At 39.9% G+C, this 23,587-nt stretch overlaps 1 protein-coding gene across 1 annotated transcript; it reads left to right on the top strand.

Moving 5' to 3' along the window:
• Positions 1-1,742: 1,742 nt before the first annotated feature.
• CMTM6 (CKLF like MARVEL transmembrane domain containing 6) lies at positions 1,743-21,643 on the top strand. The gene is made up of 4 exons (XM_015236232.3): positions 1,743-1,970; positions 11,579-11,755; positions 16,185-16,283; positions 18,839-21,643. Exons 1-4 carry the CDS (start codon positions 1,836-1,838, stop codon positions 18,974-18,976), a joined length of 549 nt encoding a protein of 182 aa, XP_015091718.1. The 5' UTR covers positions 1,743-1,835; the 3' UTR covers positions 18,977-21,643.
• Positions 21,644-23,587: the final 1,944 nt, after the last annotated feature.

Below are 23,587 nucleotides of genomic sequence, written 5' to 3'. Positions count from 1 at the left end.
ACCTATAAGTACAAAGAGAAGCAGAGACCCCTACAGAATTGCCCAAGTGCCCCTTAAACCAAGAGCATTGAGAGAGTTGTCCATCTTCTCTCCTTTTTCAAAGTGTCCTTTTTCTTTGTAGCTTTCTCTCAATATTTTATTTTGGGAATATCCAAACAGAGAAGTTGAAATGATTGTACAGTGGACACCCATATACTACGTTAACATGTTACTGTAGTTTATCACAAGTCTCTCCTTGTATCCACCTCTCTATTCATTAACTCATCTTTTTTTTTTTCCTTTTGGATGAATTTCAAAGTAAATTTCAGATACCAAGGTGTCTAATTTGGGATGATGGTGACTTGAAGAATAACAAGGCAGTGAATTCTTGTAGCTCTGGTGGAAACACTGGCTTTATTGGAAGGATTGGTGGCTGCTTGCCCTCAGCAAGATATTTAGAATGCATTTGAAGACAGGAGGATAGTTTTGGCTACATTCCAGTTGCCCCTGACTGTTTGACCTTGGATATGATACTGAGCCTCTTGGCCTTGTTTCTGAACTGAAGTTGGGTCCACTTACCACTGTGCAGCAAAGCCAGTTTACTGACACCAAGTTGCAGAGAAGGAAAATAGAGCATTTATTGCGTTTATTGCAGGGCCCAGCAAGGAGAATGGACTGCTCATGCTCAAGAGACCTGAACTCTTTGATGGTTTTGGGGGGACAGTTTTAAAGACAGCATTTGGGGTGAAGGTTGTAGGGGGTATGACCTTCTTCTGATTGGTTGGTGGTGAGATAACAGCATGATGTTTCAGGAATCTTAGTCATGAGCCTTCTGGTTCCAACCAGTCTGGGGTCTAGTGCTTGTGGGTCTGTATGTAGTCACCATCCTCCGCCTGGGTTGGGGAATTCCTGCAGAAGGACTCAAAGATCTGTGTCAGATTGTTATGTACATCCCTTGAGGAGGAGCTAGGACTGTTTCCATACTGACCTGTTGTTTCTTGACTGCTTTTCCTTAGTTTCTGCATTCTCTCACTTCCCTAATTAGTAACTGTTTGAATCTGCCCTTTGGAACTCACAGAAGGCCTAGGTGACTAAAGCATTTTTTACAAACAAGAAATGAGGAGACGCAGAGACACTTTTGTACCTGGGAGGGCCCTCCTGCTTGTTTTCAGCCTCGGATTTCTCATCTGTAAGTGAAAGTAATGACAGTACCTGCATTATATTATTGTGGAGAGACTAGGTGTGCCTGGTATGTAACTCAATCACCTTCGGCTGCTAAAGTATACTTTCCTTAATGAGTTTAAATTCACACAAAATTAACATGTGACTCTAGCAGCTGGTGAACGAGAGACAACTCAAACGATTTTGACAAGCTAGCCTAAAAGGAATTCAGAGAGGAGGAGGGAGCAATCCTGAAAATCCTTCCAGACAACTCCTTGCATTTACAATGAAATCCAATCTTTATGCTTTCCCCAATTTCCCTACATTGTATGTTGCCTCTGCCTACATCTCCTCACCTTCGCCGTTGCTTAAACCTAACCCCAACAGCCCTTTCAGGATGAGCCGAGTTCATGCGGTCCTTCGGCCGATTGCACTTGTTGCTTGTTCCCTTTTCTTGAGCCTCTCCCCAGATCTTTACAAGTTAGAAGAAGGGTAACGCCTGACGGCAGGGGGCGGGGCTGGGCGGAGGCGGGGCTGGGCGGAGGCGGGACTGGGGAAAGGAATCGGCCGGAAGCAGGGCGGAGTCGGCCGGAAGTGGGCGGAGGGCCAGGAAGTGACGGCCATACCCGCGGAGTCGGCGGAATCTGTGAAGTCGGCGACGTCTGCTCCGGCCCTGCGTTCTTGGGCCCTGGGCGATGGAGAACGGAGGGGTTTACAGAGAGACCACAGAGGCGCACCCGGCCTCCGCCAGAGGCCCCCGTAGCAGCCTCGCCATCTACTTCACCCTGGGCCGGCTCAAGGGGCGCTGGGGCTACAAATTCTCGCAGCTGGTGAGTCTGCGGCCGGGGCGACGGCGAGGAGGCTGCCCAGCTGCTCTCAATCTGGCTGTTAAGGAACGGGCGTTTTCACACCCTCAGTTCCTTCCCTCTGCGCCGGGGGGCGGGGCGTCCCCCTGCGGGTCCCCACTTCTCGCCCGCGTCCGCCACCCTCCAGGTCCTTCCCCTGCAGGGTCCCCCGTGGCGACTTAGGACCACCGAGCACCGTAGGCGGGTGCAGGAAATGCGTCGGAGTAGACCCAAGTCAGCCAGTTAGACTTCTTTCTCGCGTCCTCGTAGCGACCTTCTTCTCTTCCTGGCTGTTACTCTGCATTATCTTCCAAGAGTGCCTGTATTTAGACTATGAAATGCTTTTTGTTCATCTTTCTCTGGTTCTTGCGGTTTTCCTGGTGCGAGCCCGTGGGGGCAGTTTAATTTGTTGGACAGTCTTCCGATACTACGCACTGCATTGAAATGTGTGTGTCCAGTGATTTGTCTTCCAGAAGTTTTATATTGACTGGAAAATTATTATTTCTGAAAGAGCAGTATGTGTGTACCGAATACAGAGTCAAACGAACAGCTTTATTTGTGTTTGCATGCAGGGCTAGAGCATGGTATAGTTCTTTTTCAATTTGATTGTGTTTCAGTTTAGGCATTAGTTAACGACCTTAAACCTATTAGTGAAAACATCAAAACATCTTTGAGGTTTAAATTTTAATTCAGATCACACACATACTGAGCTCCGGTGTTCTGTTTTAGCCAACCGTAAACAACATTTTTTGCAAGAGGAAAAATCAGACTGCTTAGAATGGTTACTGGTTGATTTTTTTGTGCGTTTGTTTTTTAACCATCCCAAGTAAAAATAGCCAATTGATTTCCTTGGGAAGAACCTAAGTTCTTAGAACTCGGATAACCAGAACTTACATTCTTAGAACTCAGATGACCTACTTTTGTTGACTAGAAAAATAGCGGTCAGAAAACTGACACTACTTTTTAGCTGCCAGAACGATCACCCCTGGGAATAATTGGGAAATCCTTGGAGGCAAGTGACATTGTGGCTTATGGACCCCAAGAGGGTCTGGCTCTAGCTCCTTTTAGTTCCTTTCTGTTCTTAGCAGGCGTCAGGGGTCCCTTCTCCCATGTTCGTTTGCAGGGGCTGTTCCTTCAGCCCAGAAGGGCTTCCTTCTGCTCTTCCTCTTGTCAGCTCTCACATGACTTTTTTGGGGGGCGGGAAGAGGGAGAGGTAATTAGATTTAGTTATTTATTTATTAGAGGAGGTACTGGGGATTGAACCTAGAACCTCGTGCATGTTAAGCATGCAGGCTACCACTTGAGTGCTATACCCTCCTCCCTTCACATTACTTTTAGATATCAGCTATGTTTCTCCTCCTTAGAGCTAAAATGTTTTTACATAAGTAGTAGAACTCTTTAGAACAGAAAAGAAATTTTTTAAACATTTTTTATTGATTTGTAATCATTTTACAATGTTGTGTCAAATTCCAGTGTAGAGCACAATTTTTCAGTTATACATGAACATATATATATTCATTGTCACATTTTTTCTCTGTGAGCTACCATGAGATCTTGTGTATATTTCCCTGTGCTACACGGTATAATCTTGTTTATCTATTTTACAATTTTGAAATCCCGTCTATCCCTTGCCACCCTCCGCCCCCTTGGCAACCACAAGTTTGTATTCTATGTCTATGAGTCTATATCTAGAACAGAAAAGAATTAATATTCATCTGAAGCACTCTTACTGCTCAAAAGACATCATCAGTACTGGTCAGTTGCCTTTATTTTTCCTTTCTAGTCAGAACTGGCAAATCTAAGTTTCTCATTACCTTGTTTATACTTTAATAAGTTGTAGTTCCATATCTCAGAATAGAATACAGCTGGAAGTTTGGGTGGTAGGCTTGGATGGGGAGAGGAGGGGAAGATGAGTTTGCTTCAAGAGGGTTGCTGGACTATCCCTGTTTGTTCTCCATCATCCATGAGGAGTGAAAGTATTAAAACTAATGTCTCTTCTTGAAATCCATTTTTTTGTTTACGGGAAACTTGGAATGTTACAAGACTTTCTTGGAAGTCCCAAGAAAGTATATAATGGGGTAAATGAAAACTGTTATCCAGCCTGGGGCAACAGGCAAAGTCTTCTTTGCCGAAACTCGAATTCTGCCTTTATGTTGTTTTAGTTTTTTTTTATTTCTTTTTTTTTAATTTGAGTGGAGGTAATTAGGTTTTTATTTTTGTTGTTTTTAAATTTTTATTTATTTATTTTGCGGGAGGGAGGTGATTAGGTTTATTTAGTTATTTATTTTTGGTGGAGGTACTGGGGATTGAACCCAGGACCTTGTGTATGCTAGACACGCACTCTACCACTGAGTTATACCCTCCCTCCCAGGTTTTTATTTATTTACCTTTAGTGGAGGTACCGGGGAATGAACCCAGGACCTCATGCATGCTGGGCATGACTCTATCACTGAGCTATACCTTCACCCTTAGATTATTTTACTTTAGATAACTTATTTTTTAATTAAAGACAATTGCACAGCTCCAATAAGGAAACAGCTGTACTGGAGAAACCTGTAATCAAAACAGGAGGTACTTTAACAAGGGACTTGCAAGCTCTGTGACATTTTATTCAAAATACAGTGCATTTCTGTGTTTGAGTACATTATTCTGGACCTGTAAGTCTTATCAGATTCTAAGAGACCCCAAAAGAGAAAGGAATCTCATTCTAAAACTTAAAAACCAGACACTGCGTACTTAGGAAATTCTTAGAAGTCCTAGGAGGTTGAATTGGATTTTTTTCTGAGGTTCTTTCCACACTTAAGGTTTTTATAAACCTCTGAGGCTGCCTTAGTGGCTGTGGGATGTGCTTGCTAGTACAGAGCTGGGCACCAAATGGTAAGGAGGGGAGCCTGCAAACTGACGGTTAGAGATAAAAGAGCGTGGCTTGTTCTTGAGGTACGTACTCCTGGAGTTATATGGCTGTACCTGCCATTCAGATATACCTTAATTTTGTCAAAGTCTTGTCCAAAACATAAGCTTCCCCCAGCAACTATCTACCTTCCAGGGCTGAAGGAGAAATAGAGACTCAGCTGAGAAGTCACTGTAAGGACTCATTGAAGTTCTAAATTTATACAGTCAGCTTATTTATCAGTTTATCCTATCCTTAGATTGGTCCTTATGCCCATGTTTTATTTTGTGAGGTTTTTGTTATTGTTATTTTTGCGGGAGTTTGTTTTTGTTTTAAAGGGAGAATTGACATTTGACCACCTGGTTCCTTGCTAGTAAACTTGTGCAGTGATCTAAGGACGTGTGATGTGCTCTCTACAACAAGCTGACCTTGTGTTTATGGTCCCAGTTGATGTCCTGATGGCTGCACAGTACTGTAACTACAATGAGTCTTCAGGCAAGGGGTTTGATTTAGAATTCACCAGTGACTTAAATTTATTAGATTATAAATAATGTTACTCTGTAAGTGCCAAGAAACAAATCACTTAGGGGCAGTTTATCTTTTATTGGTGCTCTTTTCATTATTTAAAAGTCAAAATTGGTATGTACTAAATTGAAATGCTCTATTTTTACCTTGAAGAAGATCTGTTATGTCAGCAAATTGTATCTTTGAACCTTTCTGAGTAAATATTTGCCTAAGCCAGTGGATGCTTAGCCTAACTTCAGGCTGACAGATTTGTTTACTTGAACCTTATAAGGTTCAAATTATCACTACAAGGTTTTTAACTGCAAGTTTGAAAATTCACAGACTTTTGTAGATGGAGACTTACAATTAATGGCACACGTTAAATAGATTTTGTAGATGGAGACTTACAATTAATGGCACACGTTAAATAGTTCTTTTTATGAGAAATTTTTTAGTAGTAGACTGTTAAATAGAGAATTAATATTTAATATGGTGACTGTTCGTTTTAAGGAAATCTGAAGTTTCAGGAAAAGTAGTGAAACTGAAATGGAAAGAGACAGAGGGTAGTCATTATTTGAATGTTTGAATCACCAGAACTGTAAGGCCATCTTTAGTCACTAAGACTTCCCAAATGTGTTGACCCTAGCATGTTGGTTTTAATATATGATTTAACAGCAAAAGGGGAAGTTCACAAAACAATGGCTGTAACTTTAGAACTGCAGTCTTACAGGGGAAACCTACACAAACATACGTAGTCATAAAATGAACTTACTAAACAGTGTTTTATGGGGGGAACAAGGACAGGGTGGGAGTCGGGAGGCCTGGCTGGGTTCTTGTCTATGTCTGGCTCAGGTGGGATTTAGTCTGTCAGAGATTAATTCCAGCATCTGTAACCGTGAGGGTGGGAGACTGGGCTCTCCCAGGGCCCTCCCACCTCTAACAGCTAGATAATTCCCTTAATTATATTTGGGTAAAATTTTACGTCATTAGAAGGTGCCATTGGGCATATGTACTGTTAGGTGCTTAGCTTAATATTCAGTAAGCAGTATTCAGTACAATGTCTCATGCCATTGAGAACGAAACTGTTTACCAAAAAGTAATCATTGAGCCTTTTAATTTATGGGTTGCATCATCATTTCCTTATCCAGTTCAGTGACCTTGTCTCTTTTCCTATCTTTAATCACTTTGGTATTTAATGCTGGTGACCACACGTCTCGAAATTCTTCCCATTCACAGTTTTTTTCTCTTTTAATACAAAAATAGTGTCTACTTACAAATTATGATTAAAATAAGCCACACTTCAGCCCTCACACTCTCAGCATCAGTGTTAGAGGAACAATTTGGAGTGTGTTTCCTTGCTTTTTTAAGGAATTTTTTCTGAGAAGTGTTGCACTTCCTGTGACTTGCTAGTTGCCCTTTTCCCTCCTACTTTTCACTGTGATGTTCCTTCAGGCCCCACCCAGTCCTCTGCTTCTGTCTTCTAACCAAACCAGACAGGCCATCCCTGCATCTAGAATTCCATGCTCCCTGGCACAATAATACGAAACCACACTCAGCTCCTTAACCATTTTCCTCATCACTCTTTTTTTGGTGGGAGTGGTGGTGATTGGGTTTACTTATTTATTTGTTTTCAGTGGAGGTACTGGGGATTGAACCCAGGACCCCCTGCATGCTAACTAAGAGTGCACTCTGCCACTGAGTATACCCTCCCTCCTTCCTCATCACTCTTCCTTGCAAATCTTTGCCTTGGTGAAGAATCTGTCCTTGGGGTGCCCACCAGCGATGCCCTCTGCCTGTCCAGATCCTCCATGTCTCTTGGCCCTGGTTTGAGTCCTGCTCGTCCACTCATCCTTCTCCAGCTGCTGTTAGTTCAGGTGGATCTGAACATTTTCGTGAGATCTCCTGAATTTATGTATAATGAATGCTCCAATTATGAGATATAAAATTATTGTTGTCCTGCTGTTTCTTGTGCGTTTATCTTGTTGCTCTGTCATCTGTGCGTTCCTGTACATATTACAACGTTGGATACATAACTCTTTTTTTTGGTTTATTTTTTAAATTAAGGTATAATTGACATATAAGTTTCAGGTGTACAACATGATGATTCAGTACTTGTACATATTGTGAAATGATCACTTTATTTGGTACTAGAGACTACAGTGCTGTGGCAGATTTTAAAGCAAGGTTAGTAGCATCAGAGATGGGGAGTCTGGAGAGTCAGGAGAAATTTTGACACTGAATATCGCTTGTAGTTCTGATTTCTTGGCATCAGGAATAACTGGGGATAGGAACTAGTAAATGTCCGAACTTGATATAGTACTTCTTCAGTCTCTTAGGATGTCCATGCAGAGCCCACCTCTTAATGCTGTTAGGCTTAAGGTCAGTAAGAATGGCTCCTTTAATAAGTTTGCAATAGGACTTGTAATGGCTTGTCACTGATTGCTTCTGGCCCAGCTGGATCCTGCCCTTTTCTTAGGGAGAATAGATAAGCAGTCTGTGTCTGCATTCCAGATAAGACTTCATTGTCACACAGCCTACACTGATAAGTGTTCCAGATAATCTCATTGTTGTAATAAGAATGGTTCAAGATCAGCTATTCTCAACCCCCAGTTAGAGTTTTAGGCTGATACCATCTCAGTTAATTGACTTTCATACACCTCAGATAAATTTTTTAAATTTCTCAAAGAAACTCCTAAAACTTGGGCAAGATTTAACGTAGAGCCAAGAATAAAGCAAATGGAATATTAGACATTTGGTGTTTGATTATACTAATGACATATAAAAACTCTTGTAATTGTAACTGCAGGAGATGAAGTACTTTTACACAGTGACCTTCTGGGATTTGTCTTGCTGTGTCACTTTATATCTTGTGGTGTAACATTTGGGAACTCACCAAAATCTGCCTTCTGGGAGGAAGTTGTTTGGGATGTGTGGGACTATTTATGCCTCATTAACTTACAGGAAATCACAACAATAGGATCTGTTTTCATCCTTATATGTTCTTTTCAGTTGTGGGGATATACGAATTTTGTATTGCCAGTAGGAGGGGGGAGATCCCTCACAGGCTTAGATGCCAGTTTAAATATGACTTTTTTTTTTTTTTAACTTTTTAGTGAGAAAAAATTATAGAGTCACAGGAACTTGCCCAAAAAATGTACCAGGAGGTCCTATGCACTCGTGTGTGTGTGTGTGTGTGTGTGTGTGTGTGTGTGTGCGCGCGCACGCCTCTTTGCTGCTTTATCAAGTGTAGCTTTCTTAAGCATTATCGCAGTCAAGAATCAGAGCTGTTGCATCACCACATAGCTCCCCCTGCCACCCCTCCATAGCCACACCACTCCCCTGTCCCCTGGCACCACTAATTTAGTTCTCCATCTCTAAGCATAGTTGTTATAGAAATAGAATCATGCAGTCTGTAACATTTTGAGACTGGACTTTTTTCACTCTGGAGATTCATCCAGATTGTTGCATACATCACATTTGTTCCTTTTTATTGCTAAGTAGTATTCTGTGGTGTGGATTGGCAGTTTGCTTAACCGTTGAAGGACGTCTGGATTATTTCCAGTTTGGGGCTCTTATGAGTAAAATACTAAGAGCATTCATATTTACCAGTTTTTGCCCGAACTGAAGTTTTCATTTATTATGGTCACGTGCAGTGTGTAGGAACGCAGTTGCTGGCTCACATAGCAGCTGCAGGCTTAGTTTTTAAAGCAACTGCTCAACTGTTTTCCAGAGTGGCTGTACCATTGACCTTTGCTTTGATGAAAATGTTTCGTAGGATAAAATTTTTATTATATACTGTAAAACATATCTGTTGATTTGGGTAGCAGTCTTGTTGCCAGTAATACATCTGGTTGCTTCTGCTGACCTGCCTTGGGTGAGACAGCATTTCCCGATAGTCTCTGACTTGGGTTGTCAGTCATTTTGATGATTTTAATGCTCAGAAGGAAATTCCCTTAGCTCCCACAACACCCACACAAACTGCCCAAATGAACCTCTCTCCTCTCTCCCTTCCTATTTCTAGAGAAGAGTCAGCCCCACACCTTGAACCCTAAATCCCACCTTTAGAAATCTGCTTGTCTTCCTCTGTCTTTAGATCCACCAATCTTACTGGTTTCTGTCTAAGCATTTAAACATGCTCAGTTCTCTCCTGTCTTGGAATTCCTTTCGCTTTGACCTCATCTGCTACTATCTGGCTGCTGGAAGCTGCACTTGGTGACTGGCCATCTCTGTTCCACTGCCTTGTGTCCCCCTCACTTTCCAGCATGTAGTACTGTAGTCCCAGCGTCCTGGGTGGTCTTGTCACCAGCAGTGTTCCTGCGGCTCAGTCTGGGGGAAGTGTTGGAGTATTGTTCTTCCTGGACCTCTGAGTAGCAGTCAGTGCTCTTGATTACTTGCTCTTTGTAGAAGGACTTTTTTCTTGGTCTGCTGCCCCTTGCTCCTGATTGTCCTTTGCTGGTGTCTCCCCCTTTGTGTAGCCTTTCCTCACAGTCCTGCACGAGGCCAGCTTTCCTCATTCTGGGTGATCCCACATCTTGATCTCCACCTCAGACCTGTCCCCTGAGCTCCAGACCCAGCTATCCTTTTGCCTCCTACTTTTTCTTTGATGTTGTTTTTCTTTTGGTGAGGGGAGGAGTAATTAGGTTTACTGATTTATTTTTAGAGGAGGCATTGGGGATTGAACCCAAGACCCTGTGCATGCACTCTTACCACTGAGCTATCTTCCTTGTCCCCCACCTTTTGCATCCTAGCCCGCTCCATCTAACTTCTGCAGACCCCCGATACACAGCAAATTTAAAATGGGACTTGTTCTCTTTCCAGCACCCTTGCCTCTTAAAGAGAAGAAAAGACTGACCTCTGCAGTGAGGCACCAGTGTGTTAATACCACAGTTGACAACAGTGGACACGCCATTCAAACCCACTTGCATTTAATTGAGTTGCCAAAGTAGCCAGAGTTAGCTAGTTAGCTGTTTTCCATTCAATGCATAAAAAAAATTATACTTTTGATGGCCAAACACTTAAGTACTACACAGGCTAAAACTGAATGTGGAAAGGAATTGTTTCTATGAAAATAAATTGAATTCTTTGGAAAGACCCCAAAAAAGTGACTAAAATACCATGGAATTAAGTAAGAGCATGGCAACTGTGAAGGGCTGGTAAAACTAGTCCAACTGTAGAAGGATTCTGCGTGTTGCTTCTCAAGTGCTCCACTTCAAATAACATCAGTCTGGAAGTGGTTGTCATCAACTATGGAAGTGATTAATGCAGAAAACAAGAGGTGGAATTGCAATCAGTAGGCGCATACTGAAAAGATGGGTGAATAAATCAGTGTGCTTTTTGTTTTAAGTTAAGGTGTTTAAGCACACATAACATTATCTTACTTCCTCTTCTGTTTGTATTCTTCCTGTCTGATGAGGCTTTGCCCCTTTCTGTGATTTCATTCCTCGTTGCTACTACCCTGTTTACTGTCTTTCCCCTGATTTCTGACATCAGCTTCCCAACTGGAGGTCCATTGCCAGCTTTGCCCTTTTCCCAGTCCCTTCTCCGTATTGTAGCTAGAGAACTGCTAAAAACAGAAACCTGATGGTGGCACCTGTTTGCTTTAAACCCTTAAAATCCGGATTCATTAAACCAGTAGAAGTTTAGAACTGGCCTCTGCTGACCCCTCTAGTCTCACTTCATCATTTTTGTACTGCCACCCCTTCCCCTCTCACTGGACCCATTAGCCTCGTTGATCACCCTGCTTTCACGATTCATTGGGGGAGTGGATCTCCATGTGTGGTTGGGGTGGGAAGGCACCACACTCTCTCACCTCTAGGTCTTTCTCTGCACTGCTCCTCTGCTTGGACCCTTCCCCTATCTTCCACTCCCCATACTGACCCTGCCACCCTTCTGGACTCAGCTCTCCTTCAGGGAGCCTTTCTTGACCCCCAGGTTGAGTGCCTCTTCAGTGTGCTTTCATAACGACACCCCGTGTTTCTTGGGTTCTGGCATCCAGCATACAGTAGGTGGTCGATTATCTGGGTCCCAGTATTCCCTCCAAGGCAGCTAGACTGTCAGTTTTGTTTCGATCCGGTTCATACAGTAATCTTGTTTGCCACAGTGTCCACGTTATAAATATTTGAGTGAACGGATGGTGTTTTCTGGGTACGGTCAGTTTCTCTGAAAAGCCCTTAAGCAAAATGTTTGCTTTCTTTTGTAGGTGCTGTCTCTTTTGGCCTTTATCTGTGAGGAGATTGTGTCACAGTGTACTTTGTGTGGAGGGCTTTACTTTTTTGAATTTGTGAGCTGCAGTGCCTTTCTGCTGAGCCTCCTCATGCTGATAGTGTACTGCACGCCGGTTTACGAGAAGGTTGAACTCGTGAAAGTCAAGTCATCGGTAAGCATAAGAAAACGCAATCCCTAAAGAACTTGGGTATCTGGGAGTCTTGTGTTGTTTTATTGTTTCCAGAGTAATGTTTTCACAAGTCAGCAACAGGAAAAGATACTGCCTGTTGTCCCAGCTCTGCCACTGAGCAGCCGTGGTCTCCCTGCCAAGTGGGATGACGGGGGCAATGAAATTAGAGTGAGAGTGACGCACGCTGCCAGTGGTTTCATTATTGGTGATTTAACCTAATTCACATTAGGTGTTTTTAAAAACTAGGATTTTATCTCTTTTTATCTCTCACATTTCAGAGCATCGCTCATTGGTTCTACAGTTATTCACTGTGTACCTCTTGTAGGCCAGGCGTTATGCTCGACATGAGAGAGTAATGAGCTAACGTGATGTATGTCTAGAGCATTTAAACAAGAAAGCGTGTAATTCCATCTATTTTGCTTTGGATTTGTTATGAAAAAAAAAGTTGTCTACAAGTGAATTAAGGAGACATTTGTTAAGTTCATTGTTCAGAAATTTCCCTTTTAATAAAAGTGTATATGAGAATTTTACATTCACAGAATTAGAGATGTATAACTTTCTAAAGACTTAGTCTGCTGACCCTGTGTTTCGATTTGCTTAGAGTATGAATTTGTGAGGTGACAGGTGAGATAATGTACATCGTTACTGCATTTAAAGAAAGAATTGAGCAGTTTACTTCAATAGCATTCTAGTTATCAGGAGTGGTTTGTGAAGAATTGACTATGTCAGGGTTGATTTACGAAATAATTGATGTCTTTGAGGGAAAAGATAAAAATTAGAGTAATTTTTAACTATCATAAATAAGAGAGAACAGTATAAATACAAAGCAGTAAGATTTTATTATTTTAAATTTACGGGATGCAAGCCTTGGGTCATATATTTAAAATACATCTAAGATTTACTTTTTTTCTATAGACCCTTTGGTACATCTTAAATTTTGTGCCATAACAATCTATTGCCTTCTTTTAAAATAATTCTTTTAACACAAAATATTGCCACTTGCAGTAACATGGGCAGACCTAGAGAATATTATACTTAGTGAAGTAAGTCAGAGAAAGACAAATACTGTGTGATATCACTTATGTGTGGAATCTAAACAAATAATACAGTTTGAATCTATACAAAACAGACTCACAAATCTAGAAAACAAACCTGTGGTTACCAAAGGGGAGAGGGGAGCAAGGAGGGACAAATTAGGAGTCTGGGATGAACAGAGACAGACTGCTATACATGAAATAGATAAGCAACAAGAATTTACTGTAAAGCACAGGGAATTATATTCAGTATCTTATAATAACCTGTAATGGAATATAATCTGAAAAAATATAACTGAATCACTTTGCTGTACACTGGAACTAACACAGTATTGTAAATCAACTATACTTCAGTAAAATATATATATGTGTGTATATATTTTATATATTTATATATAATACATAATTATACATACATACAGTCATATCATACATATATATACATATGTAACATATGATTATATGTATGTATAATGTGATATGTATATGTATAATTATATATAATATATATATTTAAACTTAAAAGATATATATGTGTATATAACTTTTAATTTAAAAATTAAAAACCAAAAAGTTGATCCCAGACAGGTAGAAAATAACTTTGAAACACAGGTGGAGCCTGAATCAAATCCATCAAGTCTTTGATGAGCACGTCTGTGCTATTCTTGGTGTAGCCAGTATCCAACTGTCCCATTATCTTACCTGGTAATAACTGCTGTCAGCATGTCCTGAGCACCAGACACTTTATATGCTGTGGCTTAGAATCTTCACACAGTAATACTTCACTTTTCTGTTGAGGAAACTTAGGTTAAGGGTGGTTAAGTAACTTGTCTAAAGTGACACAGCAAGGGGAAAAATAACCTGAGATTTAACCCCGGAGAGGACTTGCAGCTTGCAGTATGTCACCTGGCGGAGGCCGAATCCTACTAGAACCCTCGCCCTCTAGATTTAGATGCTGTTACGGCAAATATCGTCACCGTAGGAGTCTGCATAATGATGACAGCAAAACCTGTTTATTTTATGAAATTCAAATTAAAAAGAAGATGCAGAGAATACCTTAGCATTTTTGTTAATTATATTTATAATCTGCATACAGGTAAGTATGCAGTAAGATTTGGACAATTTATATTGTAAATATTAAATATTGAAAATATTTTTTCATTTCTTAGCCCCTAATGGCAAAATAGTATCAATATCCATGAAAAGATTTTTAGAAGTATTTAGTTTTTTAGTGCTGTGTCTGTAGCATTTAAGAACATTGATCTTTTTGACAAGAAACAACATTATAGTATTTTGCAGTTTAGTACAGCAGTCAAACTAAACAAAATGTAAAGCCCTTATTATACTTGAGCATATAAAAAGTTATTTTAGAGTAAATACTGATTTTAAAATACTGAGAAAAAAAGAGAAATTAGTCACTTAATCCTAAAGTAACTTTTGTAAACATTTTACTGTGTTTCTTTTGTTTTTTTATTTGTAGGTGATTTTTAATTTTTAAAAATGGTTGTAATCATAGACATTCTGCTTTTCAAACATGAGGAATTCATATATGTTTGAATGGTTTAAAAATCACTTTTCCTGTCTGCTTATTAACATAATTAAATTTAAAATTTTTATATGAGAGGTTTTCTGTTTCAGAGAGAATGTTTTGTGTGTGTGGTGGTGGTGATGTCTAGGCAGGAGTAGTAATCTTGTTGGAGAGAGGATCTTTTCTGTCCCATGCAGTTGTGGGTCAGATTATATCACAAATGACAAAGGCAGCATTTATGGAACATTTACTGTCTGTCTGGCAGTGAACTGAGCACTTCTCATGAATTAACTCTAATCTTTAGAATCACCTGTGAAGACGACATTATTCTTACTCTCATTTTGCAGATGAAGGAACAAAGGCACACAGACGTTAGGGAACTAATTCAGAGTCCTTGTGAACCTAGATAGTCTGGCTCAGGAACCTGTGTTTACCAAACAGTCTGTTATTCTGTCTCAAAATGATTGTCTTGTTTAAATATCTCCTTGAATGTACTCCAAATGTTAGTAAAGAGAGTTTTATATCTGTATGTAATAGATTTGAAATCATATTCAAAGGAATAGAAAAACAGTACTGCAGAAAAACACCTCTTTTAGAAGCAAAGAGAAAATCTCTGTGAAGTTTTTTATAAATGTTAAGTGAACTATTGACAGCATAAGAATTCTGTTTGGGGTAGTTTTATTGATAATAGGTTTAGTGAAGATTGTATTTCAGAAACCTCCAATACAAAATACCAGACTTAAACACTTTGGAGTGGCTGGACTGTCATTTTTCCAGTTTCTCCTCTGCATCAAGTATGTATGTCAAGCATGTTTTCAGTTGGCATGATGAGAGAGAGCCCTGTGTGGTACTGCCCAGGAGAGCGCTCGAAAACCCACAAAGAATTTCATCACCTTCCGCTACATTACGATGAGATGTAGAGGCTTTTATGTAGGAGATAATCTTGTCATACAGGCTCACATTGGATAACCCACTTGGAACAATTGAAAGCAACATGTTATTCCAGAAAGCTTAAGTGTCTAAAAAACAAATTGTTGACATAATTTTGTTTAGTTGAAGATGGGTCGGCCTTTTGATGCTCTCTTTTCCAAAGTACTTTAAAAGCACTGAAGTCCTCTCAGAGAGGCCATATCCTAGCATAGCTTACTTTTTAAGGGAAGAAAAATGCTTTTCTTTGCTGGAAGTACGGGATTTAAGAAATCCTTTGGGTTTGATGATCTTAATATGTCCTAGAGAAAAGGATAAACACATACTTGCACGACCTCTTGGGGAACTTTTTATTTCATTTTATTTATTTTTAATGGAATATAGCTGATTTAAAATTAGTTTCAAGTGTACAACAGGGCGAGTCATTGTTTTTATAGATTTTACTCCATAAAGTTAGGTTGAAATATTTCCCTGTGCTGTACAGTATATTCTTGTTGCTTATTTATTTTTATACATAATAGTTTGTACCTCTTAATTCTCTTCACCCATCTTGCCTCTCTCCCTGGTAACCACTAGTTTGTTCCCTATGTCTCTGAGTCTGTTTCTGTTTTGTTAGGTACATTCATATTTATTTTATTTTTTAGATTCCACATATAAGTGATAATGGGGAACTATTTTTATTAAAAGATTATCTTGTGATGTCCTCTCTGAATATGCCCTGTTCAAAGTGTGGATAGTGTTCCTTTGCAGGGTATTTATCAAATACCAGGCTTATTAAAAAGTTAGAAGTTGAATTATGTAAGTTTGGGTCAAGGAAAAAAAGGTAAGTCATGAAAGATTTTTAAAAGTTAAAAATTAAAACATTTGTTTTCAGTCAGCCTAACTGTGCTGTATTCCTCCTGTGTTTTATGTTTATATATAGGATTTTTATATTACTTTGGGAACAGGAATTGTGTTTTTGTTGGCATCCATCATTTTCGCTTTAACACATGACAATACCTCAGCTGAAATTTCTGCAGTTGTAAGTACCTTTTGTCTTTACTTCTGTTTGTTTCCTTAGAAATAGAGAAGTTAGAAAGTACTTGACAGATTATACAATAAGGGAGAGTAGTTTATCTTTTGACTGACTTTTTAGTGTAATTTTGAATAGAAGATCTGAAAGGAAGTCAGTATGATAGCCTTAAAAACCTAGAACCTGTGTTTAGAATTTGACTTAGTTTTGTTAATAAAAATCCATTTACTCCACATATGAACATGTTACGGCTAATGGAAGTGGTAGAATTGACTTTATTATCTTATATTCTTCCCCTTTTCAGTTCAACAGAAACACACTTACATAGCAGGTGCTGTTTTAGGCGTAGAGAGTAGACAGGAGAAATGATCCAAAAGTTCAGCTTATGAAAGAGAGAGAGAGGTAAACGTATTCATCTGAAATCCTTGAGGGACCACCTTTTTTCAGAATTCAGAATATGCTGGATTTTAGAAAGGTAATACTGTATATATCCTGTATTACACACCTTCAGAGGGCCTGGGGTAGCCCCCTGTAATCCAGCGTATTAGTGTTTCTGAAGCATGTGACTGTTCACAGTAAAAGAGAGAGGTAAGGACTATAAGTAGTTTTATCTTGTGTCAGTTTGAGCCAAGTAAATCATGAAACAGTTTTTGTAGCTTTTTGGATTTCAGAATTGCAAGTCAAGGATCAGGGGCTTGAATTGGTGCCAGTACTGTGAACATGAACAACTAACAGGTGGTTAGTAAGTCCTCTTCCAAGTCAGCTGGTTTCTAACTAATGCTTTGTTCATAACAAAGTTGAAGTTGTAATTGAGTTGTCAGCCAATAGATCGTTAAAACTGCTTTTTGTGACAAAACAACTCAAAAGGAGTTCAGAGACTTGGATAGCGGTATCTACCTATTTTTGCAAACACGGTTTCTTAACAGTTATACGTGTAAAAGCATAGAAATAAAATTAATGCTGAACCTTGACTCATTCTAGCAATAAGTTGTATTTAGCCATGGATACAGGAACCAGTTGAAGAGGGAAAAAAAAAGCCTTATGCTATTTCGGTTTATAATCATATTTTGTTGTAGAAGCACATGATAGGGTGATGGGTGGTGAGTGAAATAATTTCTAATATAAAAATGTATTACTATAAAATCCTGTGCTGAGAGTGAAATGAAGGTGAGGAAGTGTTGAGTTCATGGTGGGGGAAAAAGCATGTCCTGAAATCCCCAGCTATTAAAAAAGAGCTTGTTTATGTGTTTGAAATTAGATGATGTGTTAGATTGTTACAGTATTTAGATTTCATTGGATGTATTAAAAGTGACTGGTAGTTTAAAAACTCAGTATTTACAATATGCTGGAAATTACCTTTTGCAACTATTTAAATTAGGAAAAAATATAGACTTAAATGAGTGAGGGAGTCCATTTTTTAAAAAACTGTGATGTGAGGAAAAGAGCTAGTAGATGATCTGAGTTACACGGCATGGAGGGCTCTGTATGGACTCAGATGGCATCATAGACAAGGTGACATCTGGTCTGCCTTTAAAGTGTTGAAAATATTTGCTGATCAAATAAGGGGATAGAGGCCATCAAGCCAAAATAAAGACTCCAGAGGGGAGAAGAGACTTGGGTTGGTGAGGGGGGATGGACTTGATAATGAACATTAGGTTGGATGTCTCGGGAACACCCACGTGAATGAATGGATTTGGAGCTCAGGTTGCTGTCCAGGGAAATGAGGCAGAATGCATCTTCTTCAGGGTGGAGGGGTTGGATGTGAAGGGTGAGAGACTGTGCAGACGACAAAATGTTTCAGTTCGTGGAGAGGTAGTCAGGGTTGGAAGAGACGTTAGCCATTACCTACATCGATTTTCTTTTCCTACAGATCGCTTCTTGGCCTCTGTTTCCTTACGGGTTTTGCTAGTGAAGAAGCTAAATGTGAACCGTGGTCTTCTGTCTCGTGACAGAATTCTCAGAACGTTTGATCAGATGTTAGAAGAGTACAATGAGGAAGTGGTTTCAGGAAGAGGAAGTAGGTAGTGGCGTCATGTCACTGTGTCATTGCACTGTGACAGCCAACTGGGAAATACTGTTTAGGTAATTTAACGTAAAAGTATCCTCAGAATAGAATTTCTCTTTTGCTATTAATAACCTTTTCCATTTTTACCTAGGCTCAGCTGCCTACTCACGTATTTCAAACCTTAGCTTATCTGTGGGTCAGTCTACCCATTGCTAATAATCCTGTGTTTTGTACCATGTTATAGGATTTTGTTTTTCATCTGTTAACCTTAGTTTCATAGATTGGGACCTGACACGTATGCATACACATGCAAGACAGGACATTTGTATTTTGTGAGACTTTGACTAATGGCCATTACTCTGGATTTTTGTTGTTGTCATAGCTTCTTTCCATTTTTGATGACCTTGACTTTTTTTAGCCACTAAAGTTAAGAATGCTGTGTATAAGATAAATTGATGAATTATCTTGCTTATATGAAACACGATCAGAGCCAAGTAGGAAAGGTGAGATTATATTCCAGACTTCCCCGTATAACCTGTGCCCCCTTTTCCCTCCTCAGGTATTTGGATTTTTGGCAAGTCTTATGTTCCTGTTGGACTTTATCATTATGCTATGTAAAAAGCTCCAGGAGCCCCGGCCAAGGAAACCTGAGGCTACCCCCAGGAGCGAGCATGTCACCGAACCACTTAACGCTTAAAGACTCAGGGAACAGGTGTCACGTACGGCGGTGAGTGTGCGGTGCCTGGGGCCTGGCAGCAGCGCGTGTGTAAGTTGTGTTGTTGGTAAACCACTTCTTTGGGAGAGGAAAGCGGTTGGATCGTTTGATCAGTATTCATCAGACAGTGTGTCAGTCACCGCAAATTGGGCCAGAGGGGTTTTGGTTTTGTTTTTGGTTTTTAATTTTTTTTTGTAATAGTTGAAACTTGTGTCAGATGAAGTTTTGTTTTGCTTTTTGGAGGTGAGAGCAGTTGTTTCTTAAGTATCACAGAGCTCAATTGATGGTAAATTATTCTGTCATCGTCACTAGGTTTGGCTTCCAAATTATGCTTTATAGCTGTGGAAACACATGATTAATTAAGTGCATCCATTCTTTTTTTTTTTCATTTTTTAATTTGTTTAGCTGTGACTGTTTACGTTGCTTTTGATGATTAGATCACGTGTGTATTTACAAGATCAATATTTTAAATGCTGGTCTAGGTTTTTTTCCTTCAGATATAATACCCAGGCTTTACTGTATCTCACTCAGCCTTAAAATTATACTGTAACATTTTAGGATAATTATAATTAACTCTTAGACCTTTTTTAGCCTAACATAAAATGTGTGGGAGATGTTGATACTTTATGTTATAAAAGCAACAACATTAGCAACCCCATGTTCAAACTGCACTTTGATTGTTGAGAGCAGGTTAAAAAAATCTTTATATAATTTGACATAGAAAAATGGAAGAAACTGGTATTGTGCCTAAAGACCAAAGAAAAGAAAGATAAACTTTTTGCAGATACAGTGAGAGTAGTTGTAAAAGCAGGCTTCAGCCACTTCTTCAGCGTCTGAAGAGATGAGTTCATACTACAAGACGGCGGTTTGTTCCCTTTTGCTATACTATCATTTCTACTGAAATTGGTACAGCTTCGCAGGTTCTGTTCAGTGTTTTCTTGGGAACCAACCTTCTTTTTAAAGCCCTAACCTTTGATCTTTCATTTGAGAACCTCCCCTTTCTGTCTCCGTATCAGAACCGTTTTGGCATCTGGCCCAGGAGGGCCTGTGGCTCTGCCTCTTCCTTGGTGCCAGTTGTCTTTTAGGTCGTCCAGAATCTTGGGCCCTTGTGCTTGCGTAGAGTGTGCAGCCAGGTCTTTAGGGTTCTTGTTCCCACTTAGGCATTGCTCTGGTTTCTCTTTGGAGGAGACCTTCTTGAGAAAGTGGATATCTAGAGAATCCTGCTGAGGTTCATACCATTGAGGTGGAAGGGAAGGGAGTAGTCAAACCATTCTCGGGAGACACTTTATAACCAGTTCTGATCATTTGGAAGAATTATCTGTTGCTGGTAGACTCTCTTGGAGCCGGCCAGATAGGGCACTTTGAGGGAGACCTTTCTGACCAAGTTGTTCACAAACTAGGCTTTTCCTGTTCTCCTGCTAGATTTCTGACTCAGGACTCTAGGGTTAAGGCAGTGAGCCCATGCATCAGGTCCTTCAGTACTTTGGTGGAAGTCTCCCGGGCCAGGCGGGCTAGGTTTTCTGTCTGAACAAGTGGAATCGTGTTTTCAGTGAGACAGTTAAATGATCCCATCCTTCTTAAATTTCTCATCTGCCGTTTGTGTGTTGTTGATGGGTTTCAACTGCGTGAATATGGCTAAATGGGTTCTCCAAAATGGGTCATCCTGGCCAGACATGGCTTCTGCTCTGTCTTACTGACTCAGAACCTTATCCATCTGTGTCAGAGTTTGGATGCTAGTGCTAGTGGTGATGCCACCCCTACCTGCTTGGGAGATAATGAAACCAGTCATATGGATGCTGCTCTTACTGGGCGTGCCGTCTAAGAAAGGAGAAATAGCCTGGGTCTTGGGTCTAAGAATAAAGACTGTTTCAAAGATAAGCAGCTCATGGTAGGCAAGTTCTGGAATTTCATATCAAACTATACCATTGTCATTTTAAGTGCCATCTTCACCCAGCTGGGATTCACAGCAAACCATCTGGGCCACCTCAGGGACCCCACCCGTGCACTGGGCTTAGTTGAGTTTGGCAGACTGTCCTCAGCTGGCCTCACAGACACAGCACGTTGACACTGAGCTTAAGCTCTGCTTGTTCTGAGGTTTCACTTCCATTTGTTTCACTGGTGCAGAAATGGACCTCTTAGCTGGCCCCCCAATCCTCTCCTTTTCAAGATACATTCACCGGTATTTCTGGCCCCTCTAGAACCTTTCTTCACACTGTTTTCTACCAGATCCATGACTGATTAGCCTCCCTCTTCTATTGTAGAAGGAATTAGGAATAAAAAGACCTTTGTGGTAAATAAAAAGTTCAAGGAGAACTTGGGACCAAAGCCACTGTTATGTATAGAAAAGGGCAAACTCAATATAAAACTCAAATTTAAAATAATTTTTTAAATCAATGGATATGGTAAATTTGTTATTTTACAAATAAACTGTTTAGAATGGTTCTTAAAAATTATAAGGGGAATGTGCATATAGTAGAAAAATTTTATAATTGCTATGCTTATGTTCTGTTTGGAGACCGGGAAATGTATTTTTACATTGTTTATAGCCAATCATTTTTGTATTTATTAATTATGTATCCTGTGTCTTTTATATCTCTCTCAATGTCAAATTTTGTAGTCTTCTTTTTAAATAAATCCACTTTCTTCATACTTTTGTGGTTGTTCAGTTATTACAAAAGCATGACATTTAAACAGAAGCTTCCTCCAGAGTTCCAGGAGTTGGCTCTCTGACCTTGGAGAATCCCCGCGAAGAATTCTGGACTTTGGATCTACCCGGTGTAGGGCGCAGGTAGAAAAGATGCAAGTCCAGCGCCCACCTGTGGGCTGTCCCTCTTGTTGGAAAAGTTGGAATATGCACGCAGACAACATTTTTGGTAGCCATGTGTGAAGAGTTACAAAGGAATGTTACGGACTAAACGCCTTTAAATACTTCCTAAGAAGCAAATTTGGAATCGAATCCATTTCTTGGTGTGGCTCCCAGTGCTAAAAACAAAACAGGCACGTTCTCATTTGGGCTGTTCAGTGATTGGGAAAATGTAGGCAAAACTAGAGTGATTCTGCAGTCAAATGCTCTACCCCTGAGCTATACCCCCACCTAAAACTAGAGTGATTCTGATAAAGCTCCAACTATTTGTGTAGTTTGCAAAATTCCTGCCTCCAGACATATGAGAATAACAAGGTCTTTACAGTTAGTCATCAAGAACTCACTGGAATCTGTACATTCTTCAGAGTTTTGTGTTTTGCTTTGATAAAGAGCACGATTTTATCAATATGCAGTCAACTGCATGGAGCAGGAAACCTACCCAAGTGGGTCTTGAATGGTAAAGAAAGTTTATTTCACAAGAAGTCTGGGTAGGACGGTTCCACGACTGGTAAATTCCATGGCTCTGTGGTGTCTTTCCATGTTTCTCAGCCTGTCCATCTGCTACTGTGAGTTCTTGGCCTCTGGATTGACCCTCAAGGGTGTAGCAAGGTGGTGGCGGCATCTCTAGGCATTGTCTGCTTGTCCGAAGGGCAGAAGAGAGGAGGTTGTTTATTCCACATCTCTCCAAGGTGTTCCTTTTTCACAGAAGCCCTTCGGTGGACTTCACCTACTTGTCTTACCAGAAGACATCAAATGCCTATTTCTAGATCTTTCATTACCATGAAGATTAGAATTGCTGTGATCAGCTTAAAGTAATCAAGATTCCTCTCCTTGGGTTGTGAAAACCCTTTGAAGCATTTAGCCATCTGATATGTGAACAGCATTGGTTCTGTTAGCAAGAGAAGGGGCCATGGGTCAGGGTGTCTGTCATAAGCATGTAGAGGATGTGCCCCAGCTAGGAGAAATCAAATTCCTATTTGAAGAAATTTTTGTCAGCCTGACTACCCCAAAACAATTTAAAGTAGAGAAACTGTTTTATGTGTACGCTGAGTTACAGTTCTACAAATAATGTGTACCACAGAAAATTGGTTTAATAAGAGCTGGGAAGTATTGTTCTTTCCCTGATATCTTTGCATTTGGCTACTTTTACTTTTCAATTTTCGAAATACGTCAGGCACTGAAAGTACAGAGGATAATGCCTATTGTAAATACTACCCAGCTTTAGTAGATACAATATTGTTTCACATTTGCTTTAAGGGCCTTTGTTAAAAAAAGAAAGTTATATTTTTAAAGTACTACCACCTCTAATTTTATTCTTTCCTTTTACAAAGGTAAACCCGATTGCTTTTTTTTTTAAATTTTTATTGAAGTATAATCAGTATACAATGTTGTGTCAATTTCTGGTGTACAGCACAATGCTTCAGTCATATAGGAACATACATATATTTATTTTCATATTCTCTTTCACCATAAGTTACTATAAGATTGAATATAGTTCCCTGTGCTGTACAATATAAACTTGTTTATCTATTTTTTATGTGTTAGTATCTTCAAATCTCGAATTCCCAATTTATCCCTTTCCACCCTCTTCTCCCCTGGTAACCATAAGTTTGTTTTCTGTGTCTGTGAGTCTGTTTCTATTTGGTACATAAGTTCATTTGTCTTTATTTTTTTTTTTAGATTCCATGTATAAGTGATATCATGTGGTATTTTTCTTTCTCTTTCTGGCT

Source organism: Vicugna pacos, chromosome 17 (genome assembly GCF_048564905.1).
Source record: "Vicugna pacos chromosome 17, VicPac4, whole genome shotgun sequence".
NCBI classification, from domain to species: Eukaryota; Metazoa; Chordata; class Mammalia; order Artiodactyla; family Camelidae; genus Vicugna; species Vicugna pacos.
The sequence above is the reverse complement of the archived record's forward strand: the minus strand, read 5'-3'. Positions and strand labels throughout refer to the sequence as shown.

Coding starts and splice junctions, on each gene's coding strand:
- CMTM6 (XM_015236232.3), top strand. CDS start 1,836: ATGGAGAACGGAGGGGTTTACAGAGAGACCACAGAGGCGCACCCGGCC. Junction 1,971..11,578: donor GCTACAAATTCTCGCAGCTG/GTGAGTCTGCGG, acceptor TTTCTTTTGTAG/GTGCTGTCTCTTTTGGCCTT. Junction 16,284..18,838: donor CAGCTGAAATTTCTGCAGTT/GTAAGTACCTTT, acceptor TTCCCTCCTCAG/GTATTTGGATTTTTGGCAAG.